Source organism: Labrus bergylta, chromosome 8 (genome assembly GCF_963930695.1).
Source record: "Labrus bergylta chromosome 8, fLabBer1.1, whole genome shotgun sequence".
Lineage (NCBI taxonomy): Eukaryota > Metazoa > Chordata > Actinopteri > Labriformes > Labridae > Labrus > Labrus bergylta.
In genome coordinates, this window is record NC_089202.1 from 30,295,236 (window position 1) to 30,322,213 (window position 26,978).

The 26,978-nt window shown below is 41.3% G+C and overlaps 1 protein-coding gene across 1 annotated transcript in view; it reads left to right on the plus strand.

The window, feature by feature from the left end:
- Nucleotides 1-26,978, plus strand: part of zgc:113232 (uncharacterized protein LOC541546 homolog) — a 29,777-nt gene that overhangs the window by 557 nt on the left and 2,242 nt on the right. The window contains exons 2-24 of the mRNA XM_065957495.1: nucleotides 2,293-2,377; nucleotides 3,406-3,471; nucleotides 3,591-3,760; nucleotides 4,132-4,272; nucleotides 5,105-5,158; nucleotides 5,244-5,297; nucleotides 6,544-6,597; nucleotides 6,798-6,851; nucleotides 7,040-7,093; nucleotides 9,551-9,604; nucleotides 9,906-9,959; nucleotides 10,154-10,207; nucleotides 11,917-11,961; nucleotides 17,365-17,418; nucleotides 17,515-17,568; nucleotides 18,542-18,595; nucleotides 22,332-22,403; nucleotides 22,960-22,995; nucleotides 24,338-24,382; nucleotides 24,505-24,537; nucleotides 26,193-26,339; nucleotides 26,517-26,693; nucleotides 26,847-26,937. Coding sequence (XP_065813567.1) covers nucleotides 2,293-2,377; nucleotides 3,406-3,471; nucleotides 3,591-3,760; nucleotides 4,132-4,272; nucleotides 5,105-5,158; nucleotides 5,244-5,297; nucleotides 6,544-6,597; nucleotides 6,798-6,851; nucleotides 7,040-7,093; nucleotides 9,551-9,604; nucleotides 9,906-9,959; nucleotides 10,154-10,207; nucleotides 11,917-11,961; nucleotides 17,365-17,418; nucleotides 17,515-17,568; nucleotides 18,542-18,595; nucleotides 22,332-22,403; nucleotides 22,960-22,995; nucleotides 24,338-24,382; nucleotides 24,505-24,537; nucleotides 26,193-26,339; nucleotides 26,517-26,693; nucleotides 26,847-26,937 — 1,702 coding nt within the window. The remainder of the gene's footprint in view (nucleotides 1-2,292; nucleotides 2,378-3,405; nucleotides 3,472-3,590; nucleotides 3,761-4,131; nucleotides 4,273-5,104; nucleotides 5,159-5,243; nucleotides 5,298-6,543; nucleotides 6,598-6,797; nucleotides 6,852-7,039; nucleotides 7,094-9,550; nucleotides 9,605-9,905; nucleotides 9,960-10,153; nucleotides 10,208-11,916; nucleotides 11,962-17,364; nucleotides 17,419-17,514; nucleotides 17,569-18,541; nucleotides 18,596-22,331; nucleotides 22,404-22,959; nucleotides 22,996-24,337; nucleotides 24,383-24,504; nucleotides 24,538-26,192; nucleotides 26,340-26,516; nucleotides 26,694-26,846; nucleotides 26,938-26,978) is intronic.

A 26,978-nucleotide genomic window follows, 5' to 3' on the forward strand; every position in this document is an offset into this window, starting at 1 on the left:
CACAAGGACGTTAAAAGTGGTTTGAATATCCATAACTTCCTGGTCAACGAAAGGTAAAATAACTCAAACAAATAAGGCAACACTAGAATTAAAAACAAACAATCAAATCCAGGTGAAAGTCAGAGTTAAAGAGTATTAAACATTGAAAATGACGAGTAGAATTACAAAACACAAGAAACTTGCATTTCATCCTCAACTTAAAGTTTTCTTGCTTTGTGTTTAAATGTTTTGTTTGTGGATAGATCCGATGATTAACAGCTCATTAAAACCTTTTTTTAATTTGATTACCTTCATACTTGCCTGGTACTCACACTGAGCCACACACTGCTCATCCAGCTGTGTGACACTTTTTGTTCTGATAAAGAAGAATATTTAATTTGTTTCTTTTTCTAAAAGTGCTGCTTTACTTTGATCCGTTCTCTCTTTGCATTTTTCTCCTGCTCTTCGACAACCTGTGAGGCATCCAATACTTTGAGAAATAAAAGATGTAAGGGCTCTACACATTTTAAAACATTTGTTCAAACATTGTATGAATTTATTTGAATCTGTAGGAAACCACAAATATTTGTATAAGTACAAAGAACATGGAGCAGAGTGAGACGTCTCACCTCACTGTCCCAGAGGTCCTGCAGGTCAGACAGATTCAGATTGAGAGTTTTTTTATTTACATACTGAACATCTCAGCCTAGACACACAGCATGCAGAGAACATATTCAGACGGAGAGCTAAACTTAAGGGTTTACAGGTCAAACTTCTAATGCATGATAAAATATTTTAATGTAGAGTTGACAGTTACCTTCTGTCTGTACAGACAGTAGCAACAAATACAAAGCCCGCCTCCTCTCCTATCTTATTACAGATAATAAACATAGTGGTCTTTCCATAATTGTAGACAACATGAACGCAGGTCAGTGGATTCAGAGCGGAGGTAGAAGTTTGTGATTTGTTGAGATGTTTTGAATTTTAAAGCTTTCCCTCCAACACTTGATTAGACAAGAAATCAAACGGAGGGATCAGAAGTGACACCAGGAATCTGTTTGGTTTTATTCAGTGTATTGTCGCTTTTTATTGACATCTTCTTAAACTCCAGCGTGCAGCTCCTCCAGCTCTGCTCAAATGTTCAGGATTTTTTTTTTTTCCCCTCTGTGAAGCTTCAGGAATGTCAGATGAGTCTGAGAAGAACTCAGCGCTTTCCTCTTGACAAAGAAACCTCTCAGTCTGTTTCATTCTCAGCCCAAACACCAGCAGAGAGTCTCTCCTGAGCAGCTCAGAGTCCTGGAGGAGTTCAAGAGGATTCTCTTTTATAAATGTAGTCGACTCTAACGTAGTTCTGATCCCGTTTGACACGACTGACACTAACCTGAGGTCGAGAAGTCTGGCTTGTTGCTCCCTTTGAAACAGTTTAATTATAAAGTGTATTTAACCTGTGCATTAAAGGGTACTTCAAGTTTTATTTTTAAACCTGGGTCCTATTTTTTTTTTTTACACAGTCTTAAGTGATCTAATAGTACAAAAACTTTTCCTCAGGCAGAACGGCGTCTCTCTCATGTCCACAGGTCGCCCCAGTCGCCTGCTTATAGCTCTATGTATGCTCGGCAGCGGGCCGCGGTTCTCCCACGAGACGTGTGTACGACTTTACGGTACTAGCCCGTTAGCACGTCTCTGTTCTGTTTGATAAAACAGCTGAGGCTAAGAGGAAGAGGAGGGTGTCGGATGAAGCTAAGAAAAGAAAATAGATTGAACGTCCCTGCTGATATTATTCAGAACAGATCAAGATCGATATCAGTGTCATCGATGACTCATGTTTAGCAGCTTTACCGGCTGCAAGAAGTCCTCTTTCTCAAGTTAGGTTTGATACAAATAAATAAATGAATCCATTTTACGATAAAAGTCGTCTCTACAGCGGGCTGTAGACGCTAGCAGAGTCAGATTTAAGCACTGAACCTTGTCAGGCGATGTGGTTCTTTTTTGTTTTCTAACAGCACCGCCCCTCTGCTTGTCAACAAATCCTTGCTGTCTGTGATGGGGAGCCAGAACAGCAGTGTGAGTTTTACGACAGTGCAGTTGCACTCAGAATCCTTCGGTGGGCGCCAAAGCTCACCAAACGGAATTCCTACATTATGTTGCTTTAATTTTGTTGCATAAATATTCTGTCAGATCCTCAACACATGTAAATGATCTTCCTCCTGCTGGGAGCTGAACTGACTCTCTTCATGTTGTGTCTTCTGAGTTCTTACTGAATGTTTGAACTGAAGAGGTAAAGAAAGCTGCTGTGTGTTTATCCTCCTGCAGACGTCTCTCCTCTCCAGGCTGCTGCTGTTCACGCTGTGTGTCGTCTCCTCGCTCTGCCAGGAGGAATATTCAGGATACCACTCAGGTCAGAGCCGCTCCACTCTGTTTCATATTTAAACTCAATAACTGCTGTATGATGGTTCCACGTTTATATTACAGTCATGCATTCTTTGAGCTAAACATCACATCATGAGGATCAGAATCAGAGAAGTCTGACTTATTGTCAAGTTTGTTTTCAGTTGGTGTTTGATGCATAACAGCAAATAAAGAAGTCAAAGTAAAAATAAAAATAATACTTAGGGGGTGCTGGATAGCCTAGCAGTTATATTACACGCCCCTTGTACAGAGGCGGTAGTCCTCGTTGCAGCAGCCGTGGGTTCAAATCCGACCTCGGTCCTTTGCTGCATCTCCCAACGTTTACTGTCTCTCTTCATCTTCTCCAATGAAGGCAAAAAGGCACCTACAATATTTCACAAATTTTCTCCAAGACTAACGATGTGTTTACCTTTGAAGTCAGATGTTCGAGCTGGGAATCTAACATGACGTCAGACCTGATTTTAAATGTATTAATAGTCTGAAAAAGCAACATGGACGCCTCCAGGAGTACCTTTGTTTTGTAATTGAACACCAGGTGGTAACAACACACTACGGGATAGTTTGCATGCAAAAATAACATGACAACATGTCCACAGATAGAACTCACACGTACCATCTGTGTGATTAAACCTTACTGTTGATGCACGGAACAGCCATGTTGGATTTTAGCTCAGATTACTGTAGTTCCTCAGAGTTTCCGAGTTGGAGTTCTGACTGCAGGGCGGCGTTCTTGATGACATATCTGACTGGCTGGATCTGAATTTTCGACTTTTGAGATCAAATGGAACTCACCACTAAACACACCAGCTGCGTGTGGATTGACCCGCCCTCTGCAGTTCTTTGTGGTTGGATTTTTATGTTTGAGTTTTAGAAGTGGGTCAGGTGAAAGGCTCCTTCAGGATTTGAACATCTCACACCCAGAACAAGAATGGAGTCCTTACACCAATGAGCCGCTCACATGTGAACTGACCCACAGAAGCAGGTGTGACATGCTGTGTTTGACATTTCTCTGTCCAGGTGAGGAACACACCTATGAAGGCTCCCTGGTGGACCAATATGACAACGTAGCCTCCCCTCAGCCCGGTGAGCACAGAGACCATCACTCTTAATATATCCTGGTTGTATCTGACCAGCAGCTCTGATAGAAACCACAGACTAGACGCTCGCTGTAATCATGAACTGTCTTCTTGTTGAACCATCAGAGTATCCACCTGAGCCGACTCGCAGCTACGACGACCAGAGGCCAGAGGAGGAGGACTACGACCCTTATGGCCCCGCCCCCACTCAGGTCACCATGATTACTGAGGACGCCTTCCCCTACGCCACCACCACCGAGTCCCACTACGCCAAGGAGGACACAGAGACCATGCAGGTGAGACCGGCAGGATGAGGTGTGTAGATTCAAAGGAGTAAAAACATCATGAGTATCTTTTTTTCCTGAGCTCTCCATCACAACACATCATCACAACACAACACGCCTAATAAAGCGTAGTTATTAACGATTTGTTTATTTGTCAATCGAGCTTCAGCATGGTACGGGACAACTCGGCCTAGTGTGAGTGCGCTCTTCATTTCATTTTTAAAAGATGAAGGAACTCTTAATATGTTGGTGAAAATGCAAAGTGACAAAATGTGCAAAAAATAAAACCAATAATACCCCCTCTCTCTCTAATCTCCCCTTTGTTGTTGTTGGTTTTTTAAAAATAAAATGCACCCTTTAACTGTAATAATGTTGTGTTTCAGGTCCCGTATGAGTATCCTCCAGAAGGTCCAGACATGGACTCCCACGAGGAGTCTGGGCTCACTGGAGGCCTGGAGGAGGGGCCGACAGAGTGTGACTGTGAGCCCGGGGAGCCTGGCTTCGCTGGCTTTGCAGGACCAAAGGTAACAAGTCATTTCATCCTTAAATGGTCGCTTCATCCTCGGCACAAAAACCAGCTGCTGATAGAGACGAAGAAACACAATAACACCTCAATGATGGAGACGCTATTATTCATCTGTTAACACTCAAACCTTTGAAACATCATGTTGAGCACATGTACTAAATTATTTTCCTTCAGCTGATGCTTAAAACAAAAAAAAAGAGAATTTATGAGTTTTCTGACTTTTCTTTTTCTTTAAAATTAAAATTTAACCGTAAAACTTCAAAGGTAGCCCACCCCAATTCAAGGCCCAGTCCCTTTTAATAGCCTGGTGTTGCTGCACGTTTTGACATATAATACAGCTCTCACTTAGAGGCCCCTTTACATGTAGTGGATCAGACATAAGGAAAGAAAACAGCAAGACACAAAAACAAAGATTAACTCCCAAGAAAGACAAAATAATGATCATATGTGTGCAGGCTGAGAAGCAGGTTTACAAAGCAAGATCAAATAAGTGAATCTATTGATATCCTAAGTTTGTACACAGTTAAATCATTTCTTTCTGCTTTGAATTTATAAAAATTCATAATCTTTCCCGTCTTTGTTGTGCATGAGTTTTGTTTGAAAATAATGAAAAGCGCGTCTCCTTTTGACGCCTGTCCTAAATAAAGACAGGGTCATTTCATGGACGGATGTAAATCAAAGTTTTATGGTTACTCTGTTTGTAGAAACATTTCAATAAAGAGCGTTCATCTGCATTCATACAGCAGGAATCAGTTAATGCCAACAGTCGTCTTGATTTGTAGGTTTATTTTTCCAGATCTGTGACTGATTCTTTTTCTACTTCCTGTCAGGGATCCAGAGGTCTGCAGGGTAAGACTGGAGTGCCAGCAGCTCAGGGCAGAGAGGTGAGAGACTTAAACATCATTACTGCCTGTTTCTGAATAAACAGAAACGCAGAGCTGCTGTTTTATCTGTATATTTGATTCTTAGGGTTATAAAGGAACCAAAGGGGTCCGAGGAAGAGGAGGAGACACCGGACCTGTGGTGAGTGAAATCCCCTCAACACCACCGCATATCATGACTTCTTCTGATGGATGAACAGGCACTTAAAGATAGTGTTGTAGTCGAGACCACACTAACCGAGAGCAAGACATACCTGAGACCAGAGTGCTCAGAGACTGAGACAAAACCAAGACCAAGACCAAGACCAAGACATTTAGGGATCGAGACTGAGTCAAGACCAAGACCATAAATATCACTGAAAAGTCATCATCTTGTGTTTAAGGGAGCGTGTCACTCACTTAGAGCTCAACACCAGGATGGCTGCGTCCGTAACCGGGGGATAAAAATCAATCAAAATTAATGAATTGAAGTTCAAGTCCGCCCAGTCTGAGACCGAGACTAGACCGAGCAAAAATGCTTTAGAAAAGTGGTCTCAAGACCAGGATCGATTTGGATTATTACAACACTACTTACAGCATTGTTATAATAAATACACAAACTGAAAGTAAAATTGAAACTGGATGAATAAAGTGAAAGTGAAACTGGAGCTGCAGGGTCGATCTTTATAAAGGAAGTTTGAACCAAACAAGAAAATTTAAGTAAAAGTAAAAAATCAGGAAAGTTTCAGAAAAATCCCTTAAATCTTTTTTATTTGAATATATTTGTTTATGAAACAAAAACTCAGATGAGATCTTTTATTTTGGAAAAATTCCCTTTCAGTGAAATATGTAAAGAGTGTAGAGTTTCACCGATTGGGAAATTAGGGGCAATACCAATAATGACACTGGTTTGTTCAACAGGTGACCTCTTCTCTGATTCAGTAGTTAGGTCTTCTAAATGTCCTCGTTTAATTGATTTGGCACAACAAATAAACAGGCTCAGGCAACATTATCTGCTGATCTGCTGATGTCTTTCTGCTTTCTGTATCGTCTGATACAGATGTTGAAACCAATGCATCCCTGATATCGTGTCTAAAGTAGTCATATTATTTCTGCAGATATGATATGAGATAAGCTGATTCTTTACTGAAGAGTCGGAAAATTCTTTAAAAACCTGAATATTAGGTTAAAAAATTAATTTCTTAATTGCAAGAAGAAGAAGAAGTAAGAAGTAAAAAAATATAAATTGAAAATCTTTTGCGAGATTCCAACAACACAAAGTCTTTGTTTCTGAATGAGAAATATTAAATATAAAACAGTAAACTATTATCATTGTGTCTTTGGATTTAATTTATTTAGTCCCTGTTAGTTTTTTTTCTTGGTTTTTGACCTGATCCATCGTCCTGCAGGGCGACCCCGGGCTCGAAGGAGACGATGGAGCGTCTGGTTTCTCTGGAGCGATGGTGAGTTCAACACAGAAACACACGGAAAGATCATCACCGCCGGCAGGTCTGCTGGAGGTTTTTTATTTAAAAAAAAAAAAGATGTTCCTTTCAAAAACCACTTTTACCACAATTGAACTTTATAACTTCTGGATTCTGGATTGGAACTGGATTGGTTTTAAACTTAAAGATCACATATTGTGTTTTTTTGTCATTTAAAGGGAGAACCAGGACTTCCAGGAGACCCAGGAGAGCAAGGAGTGCTGGGTCTGAAGGTAAACGAATTATCAGATTACAGACCCAAAAAACGCATATGATATATTTTTCTTATGTTGTTATTTTTACTTCTTCTTTTTTTTTTATTTTTTTTTTTTTTTTTTTTTACGAGCATCAGGAATAAACTGCAGCTGTTTCAGTGTTTTATTAAAATCTGACCTCTCGTCTCGTCTCGTCTCGTCCGCAGGGTGACATCGGCATGGAGGGACCCCGAGGAGGAGTGGGAGATCGTGGTGAGACTGTAAGGAAACAAACACTCTGATTGAATGATATCTGAACTTTACTGTAAACTGAGCTGAAGAGAAACTAAAAAGCTGCCCTCAAATCTTTCCATTACATTTTTTCTTGTTGATTTTCCATGGAAGACATTTTGTACGACTGATCTGAGCTCCGAACCGACCCGTGAACCCCTTCACTTTGCCGGTTTTTAACACGGTCAGGACGCTGCGACATTTCTAAACATGCATGAAGCTTTATTTCTTTATACTGATAGAAACAGTGTAGATGAATCTAAGGTTAGCTGGATGGCTGGTTTGAATCTGCCGTCTATTTACGGCATCCTGAAATATTAAAAAATACAAAAACACACTCAATCATAGTTAAAATACTACAGTGTATACAAAGAATGTAAAAATATGATGAACGGTTTGAAACCTTTTGTATGAAACAAAAGTGTATTATTTAATTATTAAATTATTTCATCAACTTGCTGAATTAGAGGTCCAATCAGTGAGCTGTGTAGAGAGTGAGATGATAAAGGTATCTTACTCTCTGATCATTAAGGAAACATGCTATGTTGAAGTGCTGGCTTCTCTGACATCAATACAGCAGCCAGTATGTCCTCCTTCTAACTTTAGATTCTGCTCCTGAATGCTCTGGATTTGTTTAGACCAGAGAAGGTACGACCCCCACACGGCCGTTTTGGACGCCCCTTGGTTTGCCAGATATGAGACCAGTTATCAGGTCAAACCAGTGTCCACAACATGGCAACCTGCGTGAGCGTTGACTCTATTTGGACTGCAGTACCCATTTTAAACACTAGGTTTATTAACAGTCATGAAAAATCAGTCAATCAGCTGAACTATTACTTTATTAATTTTTAACCCTTTATCAAAGGTTTTACCCTTTCCCAGTTTGGGGTTAATAAAGTTCATCTAATTATTTGTGTATTTTAGTAACTTAGCATCACATACAGAGTTAGATTAGAACTCCATCTGAATCCCAGAAACAGCTTCTTTAAGAGGAAAATCCCTGAAAGAAAACATGTTGAACCGCAGCCTTGTGAGGTTTCTCCGGGGCAGAGAGAGACTAAAATATCAACTTAGTTTTTATATCAAAGACTATCATGTTTAGAGTAAACATGTAGCAGCAGGTTAAGAGAGCAGCAGACATCAGGGACTCTCCCTGCAGACTGGTGTAAACATACAGGTGTTCTTTAGCTGCTGTTTTATTTGTCTATTCTCCCGTTTGGAAATCACCCAGACTTCATCTCCCCCTCCGTCACCTGCTGCTTTAATTAAAATCCCAGCGGCCATGTTTATTCTCCTTACAGTTCATCAACAAACAGGTGGAGCGGTGACGCAGTTAAAGAGATGGGTGGTGAAGTTAGGGGTTTTACCCGGCAACAGCCATGATAACATTTTAACATTTTTCAATTTCACTCCTCAAACCAACAGCTTCAGATTAGGAGAAATAACATCTCACTTTAAGATCATCCCAGAGAAAATATTTAGTTTTCCACCCCTGATAAATATTTATACTCCATTTATTTTAGAAAACTTCAATACATTTCTTAAAATGTATTTTTGGCTTTTTTGTGCCTTTATTGGAGAGATAGGACAGAGATAGAGTCAGAAGAGAGAGAGAGAGAGAGAGAGTGAGGGAAGGAGCGACAGGTCAGATTCAAACCTGGGCTGCCTGCTTGGAGGACTTCAGTCTCCATACATGGGGCGCTCTCACTAACCACTGCACCACCAGCGCCCCAACTTCAATAAATTTAATATGAAAACATTTCTGATCAATCTTTTTAATTTCTTTCATGTCTTCATTCATTATAATTCTCATTAGTTTGATTGTAAACCTCCGGTCTTGAAAAAAATGAAGCCAATGCGGAACTGCAAAATCATGCAGTATGTCGAGTGTCCACTAGAGGCTGGCTCCAGGAACTCCGGAAGTCACATACACATGACTGGCAAAAAAGCCGTTTTGCAGCAGAAATTAACACATTTACATCCTGGTACAAAAAAAACAAATAGGTCTGATTAGTTTTTGTCATCACTGGTACACACTGTGCGGTGGTTTAATTATTTTTAGACCATCTAATTTGATTTTATGAACGATAGGTGTTGTCTATAGTCATGCAAGTAGCTGACCTGATTGACAGGTGGGCACGATGTAACGGTTTGTCAGGAGGCTTAAAACCCGACTCAGCTCCAGCTCTCAGCCTGTCGTTAAGTTGACTCACATCTCTCCCATATTGAAATCTCTGCACTGGCTCCCCTCACTTTCAGAGCCCTTCGTGTTCCTGGTCATTGCAGGATTTTATAAAGTCGGTCCATGGATACTCGTATGTTGTGTTTTGTTGATGTAAAGCACTTTGTGACCTTTGTCTGTGAAAAGTTCTTCTTAGATAAACTTTACTTACTTACACACACACACTCAGGTTATTGTTATTTTCAATAATATATGTTCCATTCAGGGTCGTCATGGTGATGCTGGACCTTCTGGACCAAAGGGAGGGAAAGGTATCACGGTGAGTACATATACCCCAAGTTTTCTTACACTTACTGTTCGAGAATAACTTTCATGTGTGACCAGTGAGGATCTTTTTTTTATGTTTGCAAAACCACAAAAGACTTCATTTTTGTTTTACTAAATAAATGCTGAAAAATCAACCTCACCTGTGCTAATGTAAATTTAAATCTGAGAAGAACGGTTGTTTATTTATTCTGAATTTAATGGGGAGAAAGGTACGATTATCGTCAGGTGTGTTTGCATGTGTTGCCAACCTTTCCTTCATTTCTGTCTCTGCTCTGCTGTGTTTGTCCACTCAGGGGTCTCACGGTGACAAGGGGAAGGAGGGTCCTCAGGGGCGAGACGGACAGAAGGTATGGACGACAAAAAAACCCTGTCAGGCTTTGAAAAGAGAATCTGACCTGATAAGATAGTGTTCCTTCCTGTCACAGTGTATCTATGGACACTCTTCTGTATACTGGAGTGTAGCTGCACTTCCTTCTAATCACCAGTAGAGGCCGATGGATCGCTAACTTGATGTTGATGAACGTCTCCTCTTCTCCTGCAGGGTCAGATCGGAGCTCCAGGGTTCCCAGGTGATGTCGGCGACAGAGGATACAATGTAAGAAAGACCCTCAGTTCTATTTATAGCTCATGAATCTGTAAAATACTATTCTGAGTTTGGATTTCTGCTCAGGATGAACCACTTTCCTCCATCAAATCTTCAATTTAGAACAATAAAGAGATCCACATATGTTTCATAAAAAAGCACACTCAGATGTTCACAGGTGATCCTTACCTCAGGAGGAGTGTCTGCTCTTTAACGTCAGTTTCATCCTGGGACTTTGGGTCGCTGCTCTGCGGGACACATTTTCATAATTGCTGCTATACTCCAGGGCAGTCATTTCCCCCGCTGCATGTCTGCTGTGTGCATTCTCTACAGAGGTGCTTCTTGTCAACAGGCAGGGCAGGAAACTGCTTGGGGGGCCCCAGACCAGTAAGGGGCCCCTGAGGGCTGACACACTTTAGACCACACCATGGCTCAAAATGTGCACACACTACTGCAATGACAGTAGGAAAACCTCCCTAACAGAGGCCCCATCTGACTCACTCTCCTTGCGCTGCTAAGCGTTGCATATATTATTACTGTGAAAGTCAACAAGGGGAGGAGTCAGCGTCAGGACCCTGGCAGACATGATGGTGATTAACGCCGGTCGGAGGTCCACCCAGTACATCTAGAATCACCACTGACTCTCAATGGGACGTTCCAGCCACTATTAGGCCCGTGTCCACCTGACGCTTTTTCTCTGAGTTTTTTTTTTTTAATTGCTCCTAATGAGGAGAGAGCGTTTGCAGCAGCAGGCGGCCGCCCCGAGAAAAGACACAGGGTCCAGCGTCGTTCCTCTGAGAGCACCGCCCTTTTTTTGTGCGGCTGCTCTGTGTGTAGAAAATATTTCAACTTTTCAGAAGGCCGCTGTTGACGTCAGTAGATGGGTTCGGGAGTTGTCACATTTGCAGCCAGAAGAGTGGAGGAGAGATACAGAGAGCTTTATGATGTGTTTGACAAAAGTGATCACACAGGAGACAGGAAGGTTGTGGGAGCATCGGCTGTTGTCATAGAGACAAGACGCATATTCAGCGCTTTTATTTTCACCCCCCCAACACTTCAACCTGGCGCTCCTGAGCACACTGCCAGAGCTTTGATGTCTGAAAGAGAAACGCCAGGTGGACACGGGCGCTTACAATTTCATGACGTCTCTAAAAGAGAAGTGTTAAGGTTTAAGGTTACGACTCAAATAATGATTTCCTTTGCTTTATTCTCTTGAGCTGTTTTTCCTGGGATTAGGATCAGTTTAGTTTTTAACCTGAGTTTTATCGGTATTTACACTTTGAGTTTTTCCATCTGGATAAATTATTCTCTTAAACGATCTCTTAACGATTTTACATCAGAATATGATCTGTGTGTTTGCACATTCTTCACTTTTCTTTCTATTTCCTGTCATCAAAATGTCCCACAATCAATCTTTGGATTTTAATTCAGATCATCTGATTTTCAGGACTGATGGATTCATGTGTTTGACACGTTTAAGTCAAATTGTCCTCCTTTATCACGTTTCCATTATGACAGATGATGCTCTAAGTAGGAGCGCTGTAACGTGACCTCTGTAGAAAACATGAGGGCCTTAAAAAAGGAAATTTAACATTTAATGTATGATCTGCGATTGATATTTCAGTCCTTCTCCCTCTATCTTTTAATGTATTACCTCCTCATTCTGCAGAGATGTTTCAGTGATAATCTGAGCAACAGTCTTTTCTGTTTTTCCTCTTCAGGGTTATCCTGGACAGCCGGGACCCTTTGGACCCACTGGACCAAAGGTACAAACAAACAAACTTGTTTATTTCACTTTTAAAGATCACTGAAAGGTTAACGTGGGATGGTTCTCCTTTTACATCAGTGGGTGTGAATGTGAGACTCTGTGTGGGAGTCTGATGAACATCTCATGATTACATCCCACACATCAAATGAATAACACTCACCTCATGAAGCATCCAACTGACTGATAGCTGTGAAGGCGAGATAAGAATCGAAGAATTGACTGACCTTTATGACTCTGAAAGGAAATTCTGCCGCCATCCACTCTAGAGAGGGGGGGGGGGGGGGGGGGGACAGCTCTCTATGATGTTTAGAATTTAGACTGCAGTACCCATTTTAACCACTAGTTGTCAGGGTTACATACTGCTCCTTTAAGAGTATTAACAACCCAACATTTTGGTACATTGTAGAAAGTATCTTCAGTTGTCTCTAAAAAAAGAAAAAGGGTATAGAACCACTTCCATGTCATTATCGAGACTGACCCTGAGAACATTTGGCTTTTTTTATTTTTTTTATTTTTTTATTTATTGAGTTTTTCCATTTTGAGAGGAAACAAACAATAATAACAATACTGAAAATAAACTAAACAAAAAAAAACACCCCAAACTAACAGGAACATTTGGCTTTTGATTAAAAATACAACCTGATGTTTTTCTAAAGTTTTGGATCTTTTTGATACTATTGATCATTTAAATATCAGAGATTTTAAAACACTTATTGAAAATCCTGACAACCTTAGTAAAGTAAAAAGTTCTTTATTTATCTCTGAGAATAAATTGTTTATAAGTTAACATTTCTTTAACACCGTTGATTAAGTAAGTTTCAAGTACCTCGTATTACTACTAAACAGCTGTTGAGTTGTCACAAGAAGACGTTGTGATGAAGAGATCACAACAAAAACGAAATAAGGAACAAAGAATTGAGGAATGTTGATCTCAAAATAAACAACATGTGGAAACAGTGTGACTGTATGATAATCAGCAGCTTAACAGTCACAGGCTGTGTCACTGCAGAGGTCATGTGGTCTCATGTTGTCCCAACGAAAAGCAAACAAAACAAACAAGACACATGGGGGGGGTACATGAACTTCAGGGTAAAAATTCACCAAACACACTGTACAGTAGTTCAATATAGCAAAGATTCAGGGGGAGCGTAGTGGTTAGTGTGCGCGCCCCGTGTACGGAGGCTGTAGTCCTCTAAGTAGGCGGACAATACTGATTTCTGATTCTAGCCTTTGTCTTATCTCTGAAAAATCTGATGAAAAAGCCCAAAAATAAACCTTTAGAGGCACCGCTTGCCTAGTGGTTAGTGTGTGCGCCCCATGTACAGAGGCTGCAGTCCTCAAAGCAGGCTGCCCGGGTTCAAATCCAACCTGTGGCATCTTTCCTGCATGTCATTCCCCACTCTCTCTCTCTCTCTCCCTGATTTCTGAGTCTATCCACTGTCCTGTCTCTAATAAAGGCATGGAAAAAAAATTGACCAGAAAGACCCTGCACATTATACTCATAAAATCAAAAGTGATGCAGAGGCACATCAATCAATCAATCAATCAATCAATCAATCAATCAATTTTTATTTGTATAGCGTCAACTCATAACAAGTGCTATCTCGAGACACTTTACAAAAAGCAGGTAAAAGACCTTACTCATTGTTATGTTACAAAAAGCAGGTAACAGACCTTACTCATTGTTATGATACAAAAAGCAGGTAAAAGACCTTACTCATTGTTATGTTACAAAAAGCAGGTAACAGACCTTACTCATTGTTATGATACAAAAAGCAGGTAACAGACCTTACTCATTGTTATGTTACAAAAAGCAGGTAAAAGATCTTACTCATTGTTATGATACAAAAAGCAGGTAAAAGACCTCACTCATTGTTGTGTTACAAAGATCCGGCCTATCCATCATGAGCACTTTAGCAAAGCAGCAAAAGCCCCTTTGGAGACATTATTCTCCATTAGTAGGCTACCTATAATACGAGTGGTGAGTGACAGCGGTGTGAAAATGGCCACAGTCAGCCTTCGTTGCCACTAGTTCTTTGCCGTCTGCTTGGTGTGTCAGGGCCTTAACAGTACACTGAGATCTCCTCCTCATACCCCTGTACCCACTAAGACCCCTAATGGGCAGCTCTCTCCATATTAAACAGGTAAAGGTACCAGCCATGAGTCATTCATGAAGCACACGCTGGCGTTCACTCCCAGTTAAAACGGATCAGTCCTATAACTGAGAGACAGCCGCCTGAAGACGTGAGACAACTGGACTCGTTGTGCTCTCAGGGTTACTGCCTAAAAAGCAGTCGGAGATAAGGAGATCATATACCTCTGACATGATGGCGTGCACTTCTGACCATAAAGACTTGGCAGCTGGACATTCCCAGAACAAATTAAATAATGGAGTCACAGAAGCTCTGCATGAAATCTTATATTAAATAATCTGATACCTAACACATTTTGATGAATTGTTGAAGTACTGTGGAGCAGTGAACGACCACCTGGTGCATCCACTCAGACAGCTACTGATCCGACAGCAAAAACAGAAACCAAACATCTCACTTCACAAAGGGGCTTTAGACTGTGCAGGGTTTGAAATGACATAGGAGTAAATGACTTCTCACTTAGTTATGGGGAAAGTCCGACAGCTGGATGTTACTTATCGCTGAATTCATTCTGTTGTTCATTCCTCCATTGGACTTTAATATGAAGCTCATCAAACATGGGAGTTTTTTCAGCCAACAACGTGGAGAAACATGATAAATGTACCAAAATGGGTCATGATGATATAATGAATGTCAGAGCTGGAACAAGCGAGAAGTTTTGCATCTTCTATTTAGATTCATTTTTGAGCTTTTCATGCCTTTATTTAGAGACAGGACAGTGGATAGAGGAAAGAAGAAGCCACAGGTCGGATTCAAACCCATGCCAGAGTTCTATAGCCTATGTACATGGAGCGCTCACACTCACCCCTAGGCCATGGGCGCCCCGTGATGTGTCATTTTAAATGTGCTGGGAAACCTCTCTTCTTTTTTTCAATTACTCAAATGTTATTGTAGATTTCTTATAAATGTAGTGAGCAATGGAGCCTTGCGTTAGTTCAGGGGGAATACGGTAGTCCTGCCTGCAACCGCCCATCACCTGATCTGAGAACAGCCGCAATGCTAACCAATTATTTTCACACTCTGACAACAAGGCGGTCTATTTAAACCTCTAACTACACCAGCTTCACTCAGCTTGTTTGCTCGTTATGTCTCCAAGATGTCCGTATCATTACATTCAGGTTCGCTCTCAGCAACATCTGTGGCTTGCTGCATTGATTCTACTGAGAGCTAAACACAAACCATAAGTGCAATAAATGGTTAAATCTATGACCAGAGTATTCCTGACTGAACTACAGTTGTGAAAATATTCAATCTTTGAGTTTAAAAAAATATATATACAATCTCTGTTATTCTAATGAAGCATAGTATTGAAAAGTTCTAAAACATGAAAAAAAACCAACTACATTTTAAATTACATTGAAACACTGTGAATAGCTCAAACTCAGCGACAAACTCTATTTACATACTCGACAAATGACTAAAAGTTTGTGTAAACATTCAACAGAAGGCTGTGATATCAACCACCAGGCTAAATGTCAGACATGTGGGCTTAGTAAATACTAAGTTTACAAACTGTGGTTTCAAAATTTAGAAAACTAAAGAAGACATTTCTGACAGCCATACGTTTGTTATTATATATGATTAATTCATTCTAAATCATTTAAAGTCCTCCTAACCCACATTTCCTGAATCTTCTGACTCATCCACACATGACTTCAGTTTTTATGATTTAGGGGTAATAAAACATTCATAAAGACCTTCGGTTTCTAAAGCATATCATCAAGTTTAAACTCTGTAACGCTTGACTTTCCCAGGGGAAGAATGGGAAATTTCTCATTTCTCAAATTCTCATTTCAGGAAGTATTTTGACATTTTGAAATTTTGAAATGATTTGTAAGGAGTCATTTTCATGTCTGTTCTCACATTACCTTGAACATCAGGGAGTTTCACTTCATGAAAAAAAGAAATGCCAAAACTGCTGAGAGGGTTTGACCTTGTACCTTGTAGATAAAGCAAGTGAAAGCCTCCTGTCTGGATAGCTAGTCAGAATAAAACAGAAACTGGGCATGGATCAAGACAAGGATCAGTCAGTAAGTGAAAGTGCTTTCTGCATAGAATCACTCAAAGACTTATCACATGACACAACTGGTAAAGTTCCCCAAAGTATTTGTTACTTCAGCTATTTGGGAGTCAAGAGAAAGTCTTCTACTGTATACCAACATGTAATCAAAGTAATAAACACAGGAGGGTTGAAAAGTCTAACTGAAAGTAAAACTGCAGCCACAGCAGGGGGCCAGGTTCTTATTAAGCAACAGAAGATTTATTAGCAAAAGTGAAAGCTCCTTTAATTCAACATAAGTAATCTGTCAACATGCTCTGCAGCGGGTGCAAGGGTTGCATTAAATATGTTGCCTCGAGCAACTCTTTGGAAATGTTCTTTTTTGTCAGCAGTTCACCTGATCTCTGTTCTCCGCTCGCTGCTCCTGTACGTGTCTCCTTCTGCTCTCTTAAAGCTGACAAATGTCCAACAACAGAGAACACAAGTCTCTCTGCTGGATTATTTTTAAGCAGACCTTGAAGTCTTCATATGTGATTTTTCACACTTAAATGTAGAAATGAAGTCTATCCTCTGAAAATAACTCTGTGAGTCATGACTGTCTACAATGGGTGTAACACCCGAGTCCCACCGTCTGTGATGTTTTCAGAGTTTTCAGAGTTCAGTTTGTTTACATCGCCCGGACGGCCGGCTGACTCCTCCCCTCGTGTATAAAAGTTGTTTAATTGAGGGACTAGAGAAAAGAAGAATAACATACTGTACTCACTGCTTAACTGTGTTTCTAGATCACGCTCATTTCAAGTAAATTTACATGCAGTGTGAAGATACCAGCATAATAAAGATCGCTAGCATTAGCATGCTAATAGAATATTTATGGCAGTATAACACATAATATCTGCAACATATGTGTTGTTAAATTAGAGTAAAAGGCTAATTTGCTAGTGGTGTGACGAACTATCTGACTCCATTCGTTCTGTAGAGTCTCTTTGTACCTTTAACAAAGACTCAGCTCTTTATGAACACCTACAAACTTAATCCATTGGATGCTATTGTGGGGAGCATATGTGAACAGCCATGTCAGGAGAATATCCAGAGTGTATATGTGAAAACAATTCTATTAAGAGGAAGCATTAAGTAGGGAACTGGAGCTGTCATCTGGGCAAACCCAGTAAGCCTATGTCAGTTGACTCTTGACATCAAGTTTTGTCTTACTGTTTAAGTTCCCTGTTTTTGTTCTTCTGTTTTCTCTAAGGGCACTCAAGGTCAGAACGGCATGCCCGGCAGTGATGGTGACCCCGGAGAAGATGTGAGTTTATACACAATAAGACCCCCCAAATACCTCCCCCGTAGTTGTTAAAACGCCTTTTGTTCCCTCTGTCTGTGTTTTATTTATTTTCCTCAGGGTCCTATAGGAGTCCCGGGTGTGATAGGAGACCCTGGAGAGTTTGGTCCCAAGGTAACGAACACAACTGCCTCTACACTGATATAGATAAAAGTGAAGATACAGTTCTTTATTAATGGAAAATACCTTAAAGGTCACATATTCTCCTCCTCTTCAAGTCTCAGAGCTCCTCAAAACATGTGTGTGAAGTTTCTAAATCCATTCTGATCCTGTATTTGATCATGTCTATAAACCCCTCTATTTCAGCCCTGCTCAGAACAGGCTGTTTCTGTGTCTGTACCTTTAAATATGTAAATGAGCTGTGACTGACCACGCCCCCTCTCTGGAAGGTCTTGGGGGTCTCTGTGCTTTCTCGCTCCATGTCCTATTGTTTACGGTGAGAAGGCAGACTCAGAAGGCAGAACAAACACCTAGCTGTGGGAGTGTCACCCACCTGGGGGAGGGGCTACTGCCCTTTGTGATGTCATGAAGGGAAAATCTCCAAACGGCTTGTTTGAGTACACATTTTCTGAAAAGTGGAGCAGGCAGAAGACGGAGAGGATGGACTTTTCTCATTATTGGGGGGTTTGTAGACAGACTAGAGACACATGTTAGAGTTATGAAAGTGTTTTGTTTGGGAGCTATGATTCAACCAGGGGGATTTTATTCATTCAAAATCCAAAGGAAATGAGTCCTGCAGGAATCTGATAGGATGAGTTTCACAATGATACCACATTATTTATCTCAGAACCTGATACAGATAATCATGATTCATGACTTAGGAATCCTTGGTGTGAGTCATTTTTTGTCACAAGATAACCAAGTTGGCGAGATGATGGGACAGCCTCCCCGCCTTGGTATGGTGTACCAGGGCTGGTATGGTGTTCATTGTTAAGCTTTGATTTATGGGGAGTTTGATTACTGGGGCCCATACTTTGGGTGTGGGTGGAAACAGGAACAGATCAAACAGTCCGCTTTGAAATAATCCTGTTGAATTAAACAAACTGAACATCTGCTCAGGATCATAACGTCTGTTCTTCTTCTGCAGGGCAGTAAGGGCGATCAGGGAGTGAGAGGACGTCGAGGCCGAGTGGGCACTGTGGTGAGTCAAGTGATAAATAAAAAGCATCCTGTCACTTTGAAGTGGATGCTGTGATTAGTTAATCAACTACGTTTAATTCCAAAGAACTGAAAAGGGGAACTCCTCTCTCTGAGTCAATCTGGGAATGGCAGGATGTTTATAAATGTAAAACAGGTTTGATCCCACCTGCTTCCTCCTATAACTGCCTCAGTTTGTCTTTATAATCATTACCGACTGAAAAAAGGACATCCTGATTAAGCTCACAAGTGTGAGAAACTTTCACTCTGAGCGGGGGGAAAAAATAAACATGATTTGTCAGCCCTCTCTAAGAGGAAAAGGGAAGCATTTGGAAATGTATCCTGCTCTGAGGGGGAACAGAAAACACAGAATTAACATGTTTTATTCCTGAGAACCTCACAGTAGAAAGACTGATTCATACTCTGATGATGTCATTCACTGAGCAGCTGAAGTGCACTGATTATAAAGAGCTTCTCAAAAGGAAGCCATGGATTTAAACCTTAAGGATCCATCTTTTTTTTTGTGTTTGTGTTTAGAGAGCATTTGTTGTTGCAGTTTGTAAACAATACTCAAACTGGGCCCCTCCTCTTTGGCTCGTCGCCCCCCAGAAGCTCACACTCACTGCAGGATGTAGTGTGTATGTTTACTGCTTGTGCCTACACTGCAAGCTAACGCACACTAGCACTAGCTAACCGCCGGTGTTCATCACCTTCCTGTCCAACAGGAAGTAGACCAACTCCACGTCCACGGGTAAAAGACAACACAAGGTTCACCCTCGTTTTAGAACGAGCTTTATCCGCTTGGTGTTTCTCCTCACTCTCATTATATTTTCTCTTCTTGGCGGCTACATTCACATCAGTCATATTCGCCGATCTGAATGACTCACCTGCTGCGCTGTCATTGGCCAGAAACGTCAATAATCGACCAAAACAAACCAGAAAAAAAGATTTTCTGAAAAGTGGAGCAGGTAAAAGACTGAGAGGATGGACTTTTCTCATGATTGGGGGGTTTGTAGACAGACTAGAGACACATGTTAGAGTTAGAGGAACATGGTGAAGTGTGTGGCCTTTACATTCAGCATCTCTGGAGATAAATGGATCATACAAGTAAAGTCATTTTAGAGAGGACAGTGAGAGGAGGCTTCTTCTTCTCTTTCAAAGCAAAACAAGAGTCATATGACATATGACATCTTAATCCACACATCTGTAAATAATGTAATTAAACCTGCAAGAACACTCTGCTCTTATTTCTACTTGTGTTTAAACATAACATCATAAATCGAAGTAATGCAGTGCTGTAGTTATCAGTGATGCAAATAAAAGATTTATTGCTCGATCTTCGCTCCAACCCTCACCTGTGGTCATGAGCTCTGAGGTTGTGACCGAAAGAATAAGTGGCTGAAATGAGCTTCCTCTGTAGGGTGTCTGGGCTCAGCCTTAGAGAGAGGGGGAGGAGCTCGGAGTAGAGCTGCTCCTCCTTCACATCGAAAGGAGTCAGTTGAGGTGGTTTGAGCATCTGATTAGGATGCCTCCTGGACGCCTCCGTTTTCTGGGCACGCTAGTGCCCAGTGTACCTCAGACACGAGCAATCAACCCTGATGCTGTCACACGGATCAGCCAATCACACGTCGTGAAGGATCAAATCTTGCTGATAATAAATCCAGCAGAGCGCGTAAAATGTTAAAAAAACAACATGGGAGTTTTTTTTCTTTCTCATGAAACATATCTACTTCTGTAGAAGTCAGCTGTTGGAGTTCTGCTGAACTTAAAGTTTTACATTGTGTGAATATAAAACCTCAAACAGCTGTTTGACTGACTCAACGAGACGGGAAAGTCCCTCAGGGGGGAAAAAATAAACAAAAAAACTGTGTTGGAAATTATACACGGAAATGACTTGAATAAAACAAATATGAATGAATGATTAAATAATGGTCAGTGAAGGTCACCAGTGTTGGGCAAGTTACTTTAAAAAAGTAATTAGTTACAGTTACTAGTTACTTCTCCCAAAAAGTAACTAAAGTAGTTACTGAGTAACAAATTATAAAAGTAACTAGTTACTTTGGAAAGTAACTATTGCGTTACTTTCAAGTAAATTTTTAAATGCTCAAATGTGTCAAAGAATTTGGACCCCACCTCCACCCCTCTCTAACAGAACTTAAAATACATGTTCATGTTCAATTATTTATGATAAATCTGAATATTATAATGAAATGGACACTTAATACAATCAATAATTAACAGAAACAGTGTACACAAATCTAAACTATTTTAATGTTGCTGTGGGACAAAGTGAGACTGGCCTCCAATTAAATGTCATGTATTATTGTAGATATTATAATTACTATGATTATATAGTGGATCTGTAAAAATGACATAATAGATGTTTTGTCTGCTGTGGTAGACAAATATTCAAGTTTCTCAAATGTCTGTTTGAGCTCGACATTCATTAGAGCAAGTTGGGCGTCTATATAGTTTGTGAACGTCTTTCTACATGGCAGGCCGACCCCTGCTCTGCTCTGACCGGTATTTTGGCAACTAGTGCTCTGAATGACTCCGACTTAACCATCGATAATGGCAGCATATCCTCCACAACATACCTGGCTACCAGTTTGTTTAGCTCGGCCTGAGACAAAACGTGTGGTGGTGGTAGGGCCGTAAAATCAAGCTTCGGTTGCTTAGGTTTTGTGGAACTGTCTCCTTCTCCTTCGGGGGTCTTCTTGGCCACTAATTTCGTGGACGCATGTAGCGTTGAAAGATGTTTCAATAAGTTTGAATTGCTCGACACCGACGTGGAGAGGCTTTTGACTCCAGGGCATAATGTGCATTTCACGATTACACTCATTCCTTTAATTTCTTGGAAGGAAAAGTAATGGCTATACTTCCACTTAAAGAAGGCTACTGTTGGATGATTTGGGCTCGCCATTCCTGTTTCTCGTTGACTCATTTGTGTCGTTGTGTGTCTGACTATGCATGCTTTCGAATTTGTGTAAACAACACCCGCCCAACTCTACCTCTGATTGGCTCACCATGAAATTTTTACTCTACCTCAGCCAATCGTCATCACTTATGCGGTTGTCTCGTGTCCACACTCACCAAAGAGGAAGAACAGTAAGAAATATCTTTGCCGCTCGGCTTAGAGATCTAGTTGGTCTGATGAAAAACAGCTTCAGTCATAGTAACGCACCACATTTTTTGGCGGTAACGGCGTTATAATGATGGGAAGAGTAATCAATTAGATTACTCGTTACTGAAAAAAGTAACGCTGTTAGTAACGCCGTTATTCCCATCACTGAAGGTCACACAGACACCCTGATGGTAGAGGCTGCTGTGTGACGAGTCCATCAGAAATAACTCATCCATTCATGGAGATCGAAAACCCCGACCTTCCAGTTGAGAGAGGAACGACTTTACCGCTGAGCCACAGCCAACACTTATAAAAACTCCAGACTGTCTGAAAACAAAGCTGTTTTTCACAGGACTTTAAAATGTGACCTTTAAAGATTTCAGGGTGAAGTACCATGGCGGCGCCGTGGTTTTACTTCCTCTTACTTTGCACAACATCGCCTTTGTTTTGATGTTTTTTCTCATCTTTCTATTTACCTTTTTTTTAAACGTCATAAAGTTTGTTTTTGTTTCACTTCCAAAGAAGTAAAGACAGTAACAAACAGTAAACACAGAGATGTTGTTTTCATTCATTGTCTGATCGTTTGTGTCCCTTCCTGTTTGTTTTTCGTCAACAGGGGGCCGTGGGGGAGCAAGGGGATGCTGGAGTACCAGGAAAACCGGGAGTGAAGGGTCTGCAGGGCTCCATTGTGGGTACACAACGCTCGCAGAACAATTCACACATCAGTAGCTGATAGGGTTCTAGTACTCCAAATCAGTCTCAGTCCACTTTTTGAAGGTCTCATCTCAGAATCCAAAGCATTTTGACATCTTGTCTTGGCCTCAGACTGGGCGGACTCCGGATTTTAAACCAAGACCGGTCAAGACCACCACTGATTGGCTATTACGCCACATCATTACTGTGATTAGAAAGAAAACATATAAATTCTATTCTTATGTAGTTTGATTTGGTCTTGGTCTTGACTCGGTCTCGACCCCTAAATGTCTCGGTCTTGTCTTGGTCTTGGAGCTCTCTGGTCTCCGATATGTCTTGGTCTCGGTTAGTGTGGTCTTGACTACAACACTAGTAGCTGATCTATTTATTTTATATATTAATGTGATTAATGTGAATACTGAAAATATGCAACCAAAGACTTAAAGCGAATTAGGATAAAAACAAACGACTCACTTCGGCATGACTTCATAAAGTCTAAAATCACTTCCTTTAAGTGCAGTGATTGAGTTTGTTCTTTTTTCTTCTTTCAGGGGGCCAAAGGTGAGACGGGACCTGACGGCGAGAAGGTGAGAGTCTGAGAGTATCAGACGACGTTTAAGATAAAGAAGATTTTTGTTTTGATGCTGCAGGTGCTTTTGCTATTCCAGAAGATGATGCTGCAGGTGCTACAATCACAAACTTGAAGTACCTTTATTGATAAAGAACCCTCAACTTTTTGAAGTCTTACATCCGTCCACTAGAACAAAAATTAAGGCCACGTTTACAAGATTGTGAAAACGACCACCGTGCACATGGATCCACAATAACAACTAAAAACGCTGTAGTATGCATGCCAGGCTAGAAGTTGGCGGCTTGATTTTCTAATGAAGCAACACGCGCATGCACACATACTCCTCCTTCCAGAGGGAGACGAGGTGTAAACACACCAAAATGGCCAACGCTGATGAACGATGATAAGGTGTTGCTGCTGCTCCCTTCTGGTAGATGGAAGGTTAGGACATTCATGTGCTGCTTGGGTGGTCCAAGATTCAGAGTTTGGAAGTCGTTCCTCTGACTTCAGTGTGTTCATGTGATTTTAGTTCTCTGAATGTTGTAGCAACAGGAAACGCATGGATTCTACAAAGAAGAAGATGTGTGAATGTCTCTGTTAAAAGTGATATTTGAGCAAAAAGTTGATGTGCAATACGTGAATTATTTAAAAAGTAAGTTGACATTAACAAAACATATTTTTCCCCCCATGTGATGATGATTCTGACGGCAAGTCAGGAAGTCGGGCACCTCATTCTTTTCCTAGTTTCCAAGTTATTGTTTTGACTTGAGAGCAGGTGTTCATGTGCATTTTTCACATCGGAAACTCATTTTTCCAATTTGTCCGACACCACATGAATGCAGCATTAAGCCCAGAAACAGGAAGTGGTAAGGGATCCCAAACTGAGGTCAAACAGCTCAAACAGCTCATATTACTTTGGAGTCGTCAGCTGAGCTGTCTGAGAGTTTGTTGTTGTTTGTTCTTCTTTTACATCACTGAGACTACAGGGAGACACTGAGGACCACTATCTACAGAGAGCCTGAAGGGACAAAATAACATGAGATTAAAGGACAGATATGTGTGTGTAACATGTTTATCTATGTTCCACTCATCATCAAACGTGGAGTTTCCCTCTCGTCTGGTGCCTTTTTGTTTTGAATACTGGTTCCTGTTTTTCAGGCTGACTGTTCACTTTCATTTCCAGTCTTTACACACCTGTCCACACACCCACACACACGCACACACACACACACACACACACACACACACGCACACACACACACACACACACACACACACACACACACACACACACACACACACAGCTGCTGTTGTTGTTCGTCTTTCGTCACATGTTGTCGGGTGTGTTTTTACCGCAGGGTGTTTCTGGAAGGAAAGGAATTAAAGGAGCCAAAGGACTTAAGGTAATTTAACAGGAACACTGATGATGAAACACCCACACACACACACTTCACTTCCTTTTTGTAAAACCTGCCCTGATTACATCACTAATCGGTTTTTCTTCCTCCTTTTTTTTACCTTTCAGGGAAGTGTTGGAGACGGTGGAGACAAAGGACAGGTGGTTACTCTGTTTTATTTCTATGACGTCAACATGCAAACATCATAGAAATGTTCCCATCGTACGTCACGGTTAAAGAATCTCTGAAACGGGCTCCATCTAACGCCTGGTTTGACTGTACAATGAGTTATACAGAAAACAAACTGCTCCAACAAAAGTGTGTGAAAGCAGGGATCATAAACACATCATGGCTACTGTGCAAAATAGCTTTTGATTCAGATCCTTTCTTGTCCCATAAGGGGGAGATTTGTGTTGCAGCAGCATCTCACAGAAAACAACACATACAAGGACAACATCACCGTGAAATCTAAATTAAAACAAGGTTAACAAACCAGTCAACACAACACGATATGAAACAAAAGAAAACATCACAGTAAAATCAGAGAATCAACGAAGAGCTCGTATTTAAATGGGAATTTTATACTAAGTTAGTAAAGTGCAAACAGAGCAAGCTAAGGGCTAACTGCTCGCTAACAGGGACAAATGAGACCTGGAGTCTTTTAGTGTTCCTCACAGGAGCTCTGAAACGACGACCTGAGGGTCAAAGGTCAAACACTCTCTGAAGTGGGTGATGTGATCAGACCTCTATAGCCTCAGCTCTCCTCATGACCTGCTGGTTATAGATGGTCAGATTCGCAGCCCGACACCTCCCTGAGGTTTTGCTGCTTGTTTTTAAACAGCCTCCCAGGTCTGTTCTTATTGGTTAGGGTTCAGGCTTCCAGACCATGCAGCAATACAATAATAATAATAATAATAACTTTATTTATATAGCACCTTTTAAAAACACAGGTTTACAAAGTGCTTTGACAAACAGCAAGAACAAAGCAAACTAAACACAGAAAAACATTAACAACAGTAAGAATATAACAGATGCAAAATACCAAAAATAATTAAAAACAATTCAACAGAAAAGAACCCAAAGTGCACGATACACAACCAGACATATATAACCCAACCATCATAAGAACCATCATAAGAACCATCATAAGAACCATCACAAACATTTAACAATCTTACGACTATAAAGGTCAGACAGGAGTCTCTCTGTGTGGAGTCTGCATGTTCTCCTCGTTCATGTGTGGGTTCTCTCCTGGTTCTCCGTCTTCCTCCCACAGTCCAAACACATGCTCGTTAGGTTAACTACTGACTCTAAATTCCCTTTAGGTGTGAATGTGAGTGTCTGGTTGTCTGTCTCTACATGTCAGCCCTGTGATTGGCTGGTGAACAGTCCAGGGTGTAACCCTGCCTCTCGTCCAATGACAGCTGGGATCGGCTCCAGCACCCTGGCTACCCCGAACGGGAAAAAAGCGGTTTAGATAATGGATGGATGGATGTTATATTCCTGAGCTCCTGCCTATTTTTCTGTTAAAGCACTTTGTAAACATCTGTTTTTAATATAAATGGTAAATGGACTTGAGCTTGTTTACGACTACTCAAAGCACTTTTACACCGCAGGTCACACCTCCACATTCACACACTGATGGTAGAGGCTGCTGAGTAAATTGACCATCAGAAGTAAATAATCCATTCACACACATTTATTCACCGCTGGTTCAGAGTCTTTCCCAGGGACACATCGGACATGTGGCTGCAGATAGATAGTTACTCTATTAATGCTTTGCAGGTGATTTCACTTCTCATGTTTTTCCCAACAGCGAGGGCCCAAAGGTGCAGTCGGTGGTACCGGCGTCCCCGGCCCCGTGGGACCGCCTGGCATCCCAGGGACCAGAGGAGAGCGCGGCACCATCGGTGACCTGGGAGTTAAAGGCAAGGCGGGAGCAAAAGGTGTTCCAGGGCCCACTGTGAGTAAAGGATCGTCTGCATACTCTACATGAACTCAACGTGTTGTTGGTGTTTTAAAACATCGTGCAAAGTCACAGGAGTCTCTAAATAACACAAGGCTTTAAACATTTACCCGGGCTAAGAATCAACTCACTTTGATTTAGCACCTGATGCACTGATCTCTGTCTGTCCTGCAGGGTCCTGGTCTGACGGACGAGCAGGTCCTGCAGCTCTGCAAAGGTGTAGTCACGGCCCAGATCTCCCAGTACGCCTCCTCCATCCGCGCCAAGTGCTCCCAGGGCTGCCCCATCAACAACCGCACACTCATCGGGCCCCCAGGAGCCCAAGGGTCCATGGGATCAGTGGGGAAGCCTGTAAGTCCACCTCTAACCTCACTGCTTTGTTAGACGTAAAAGGCGGTGTTAAGTTCATATCTGTAGACTTCAATGGGACGTGTAAATATTAGTCAACACTTCAAATATAGTATACTACTTAATCATTTCGTCTCCGCCTCTGCCTCCTGTCAGGGTAAAGCAGGTAAAGCTGGAGCTAAAGGAGCCAGAGGAGCTCAAGGTGACCGGGGACTGGAGGGACAGAAAGGAGCGCCGGGTAAAAGAGGTGAGATCATGTTCTAACGCTGCTAAAGCCGACCTGTTTTA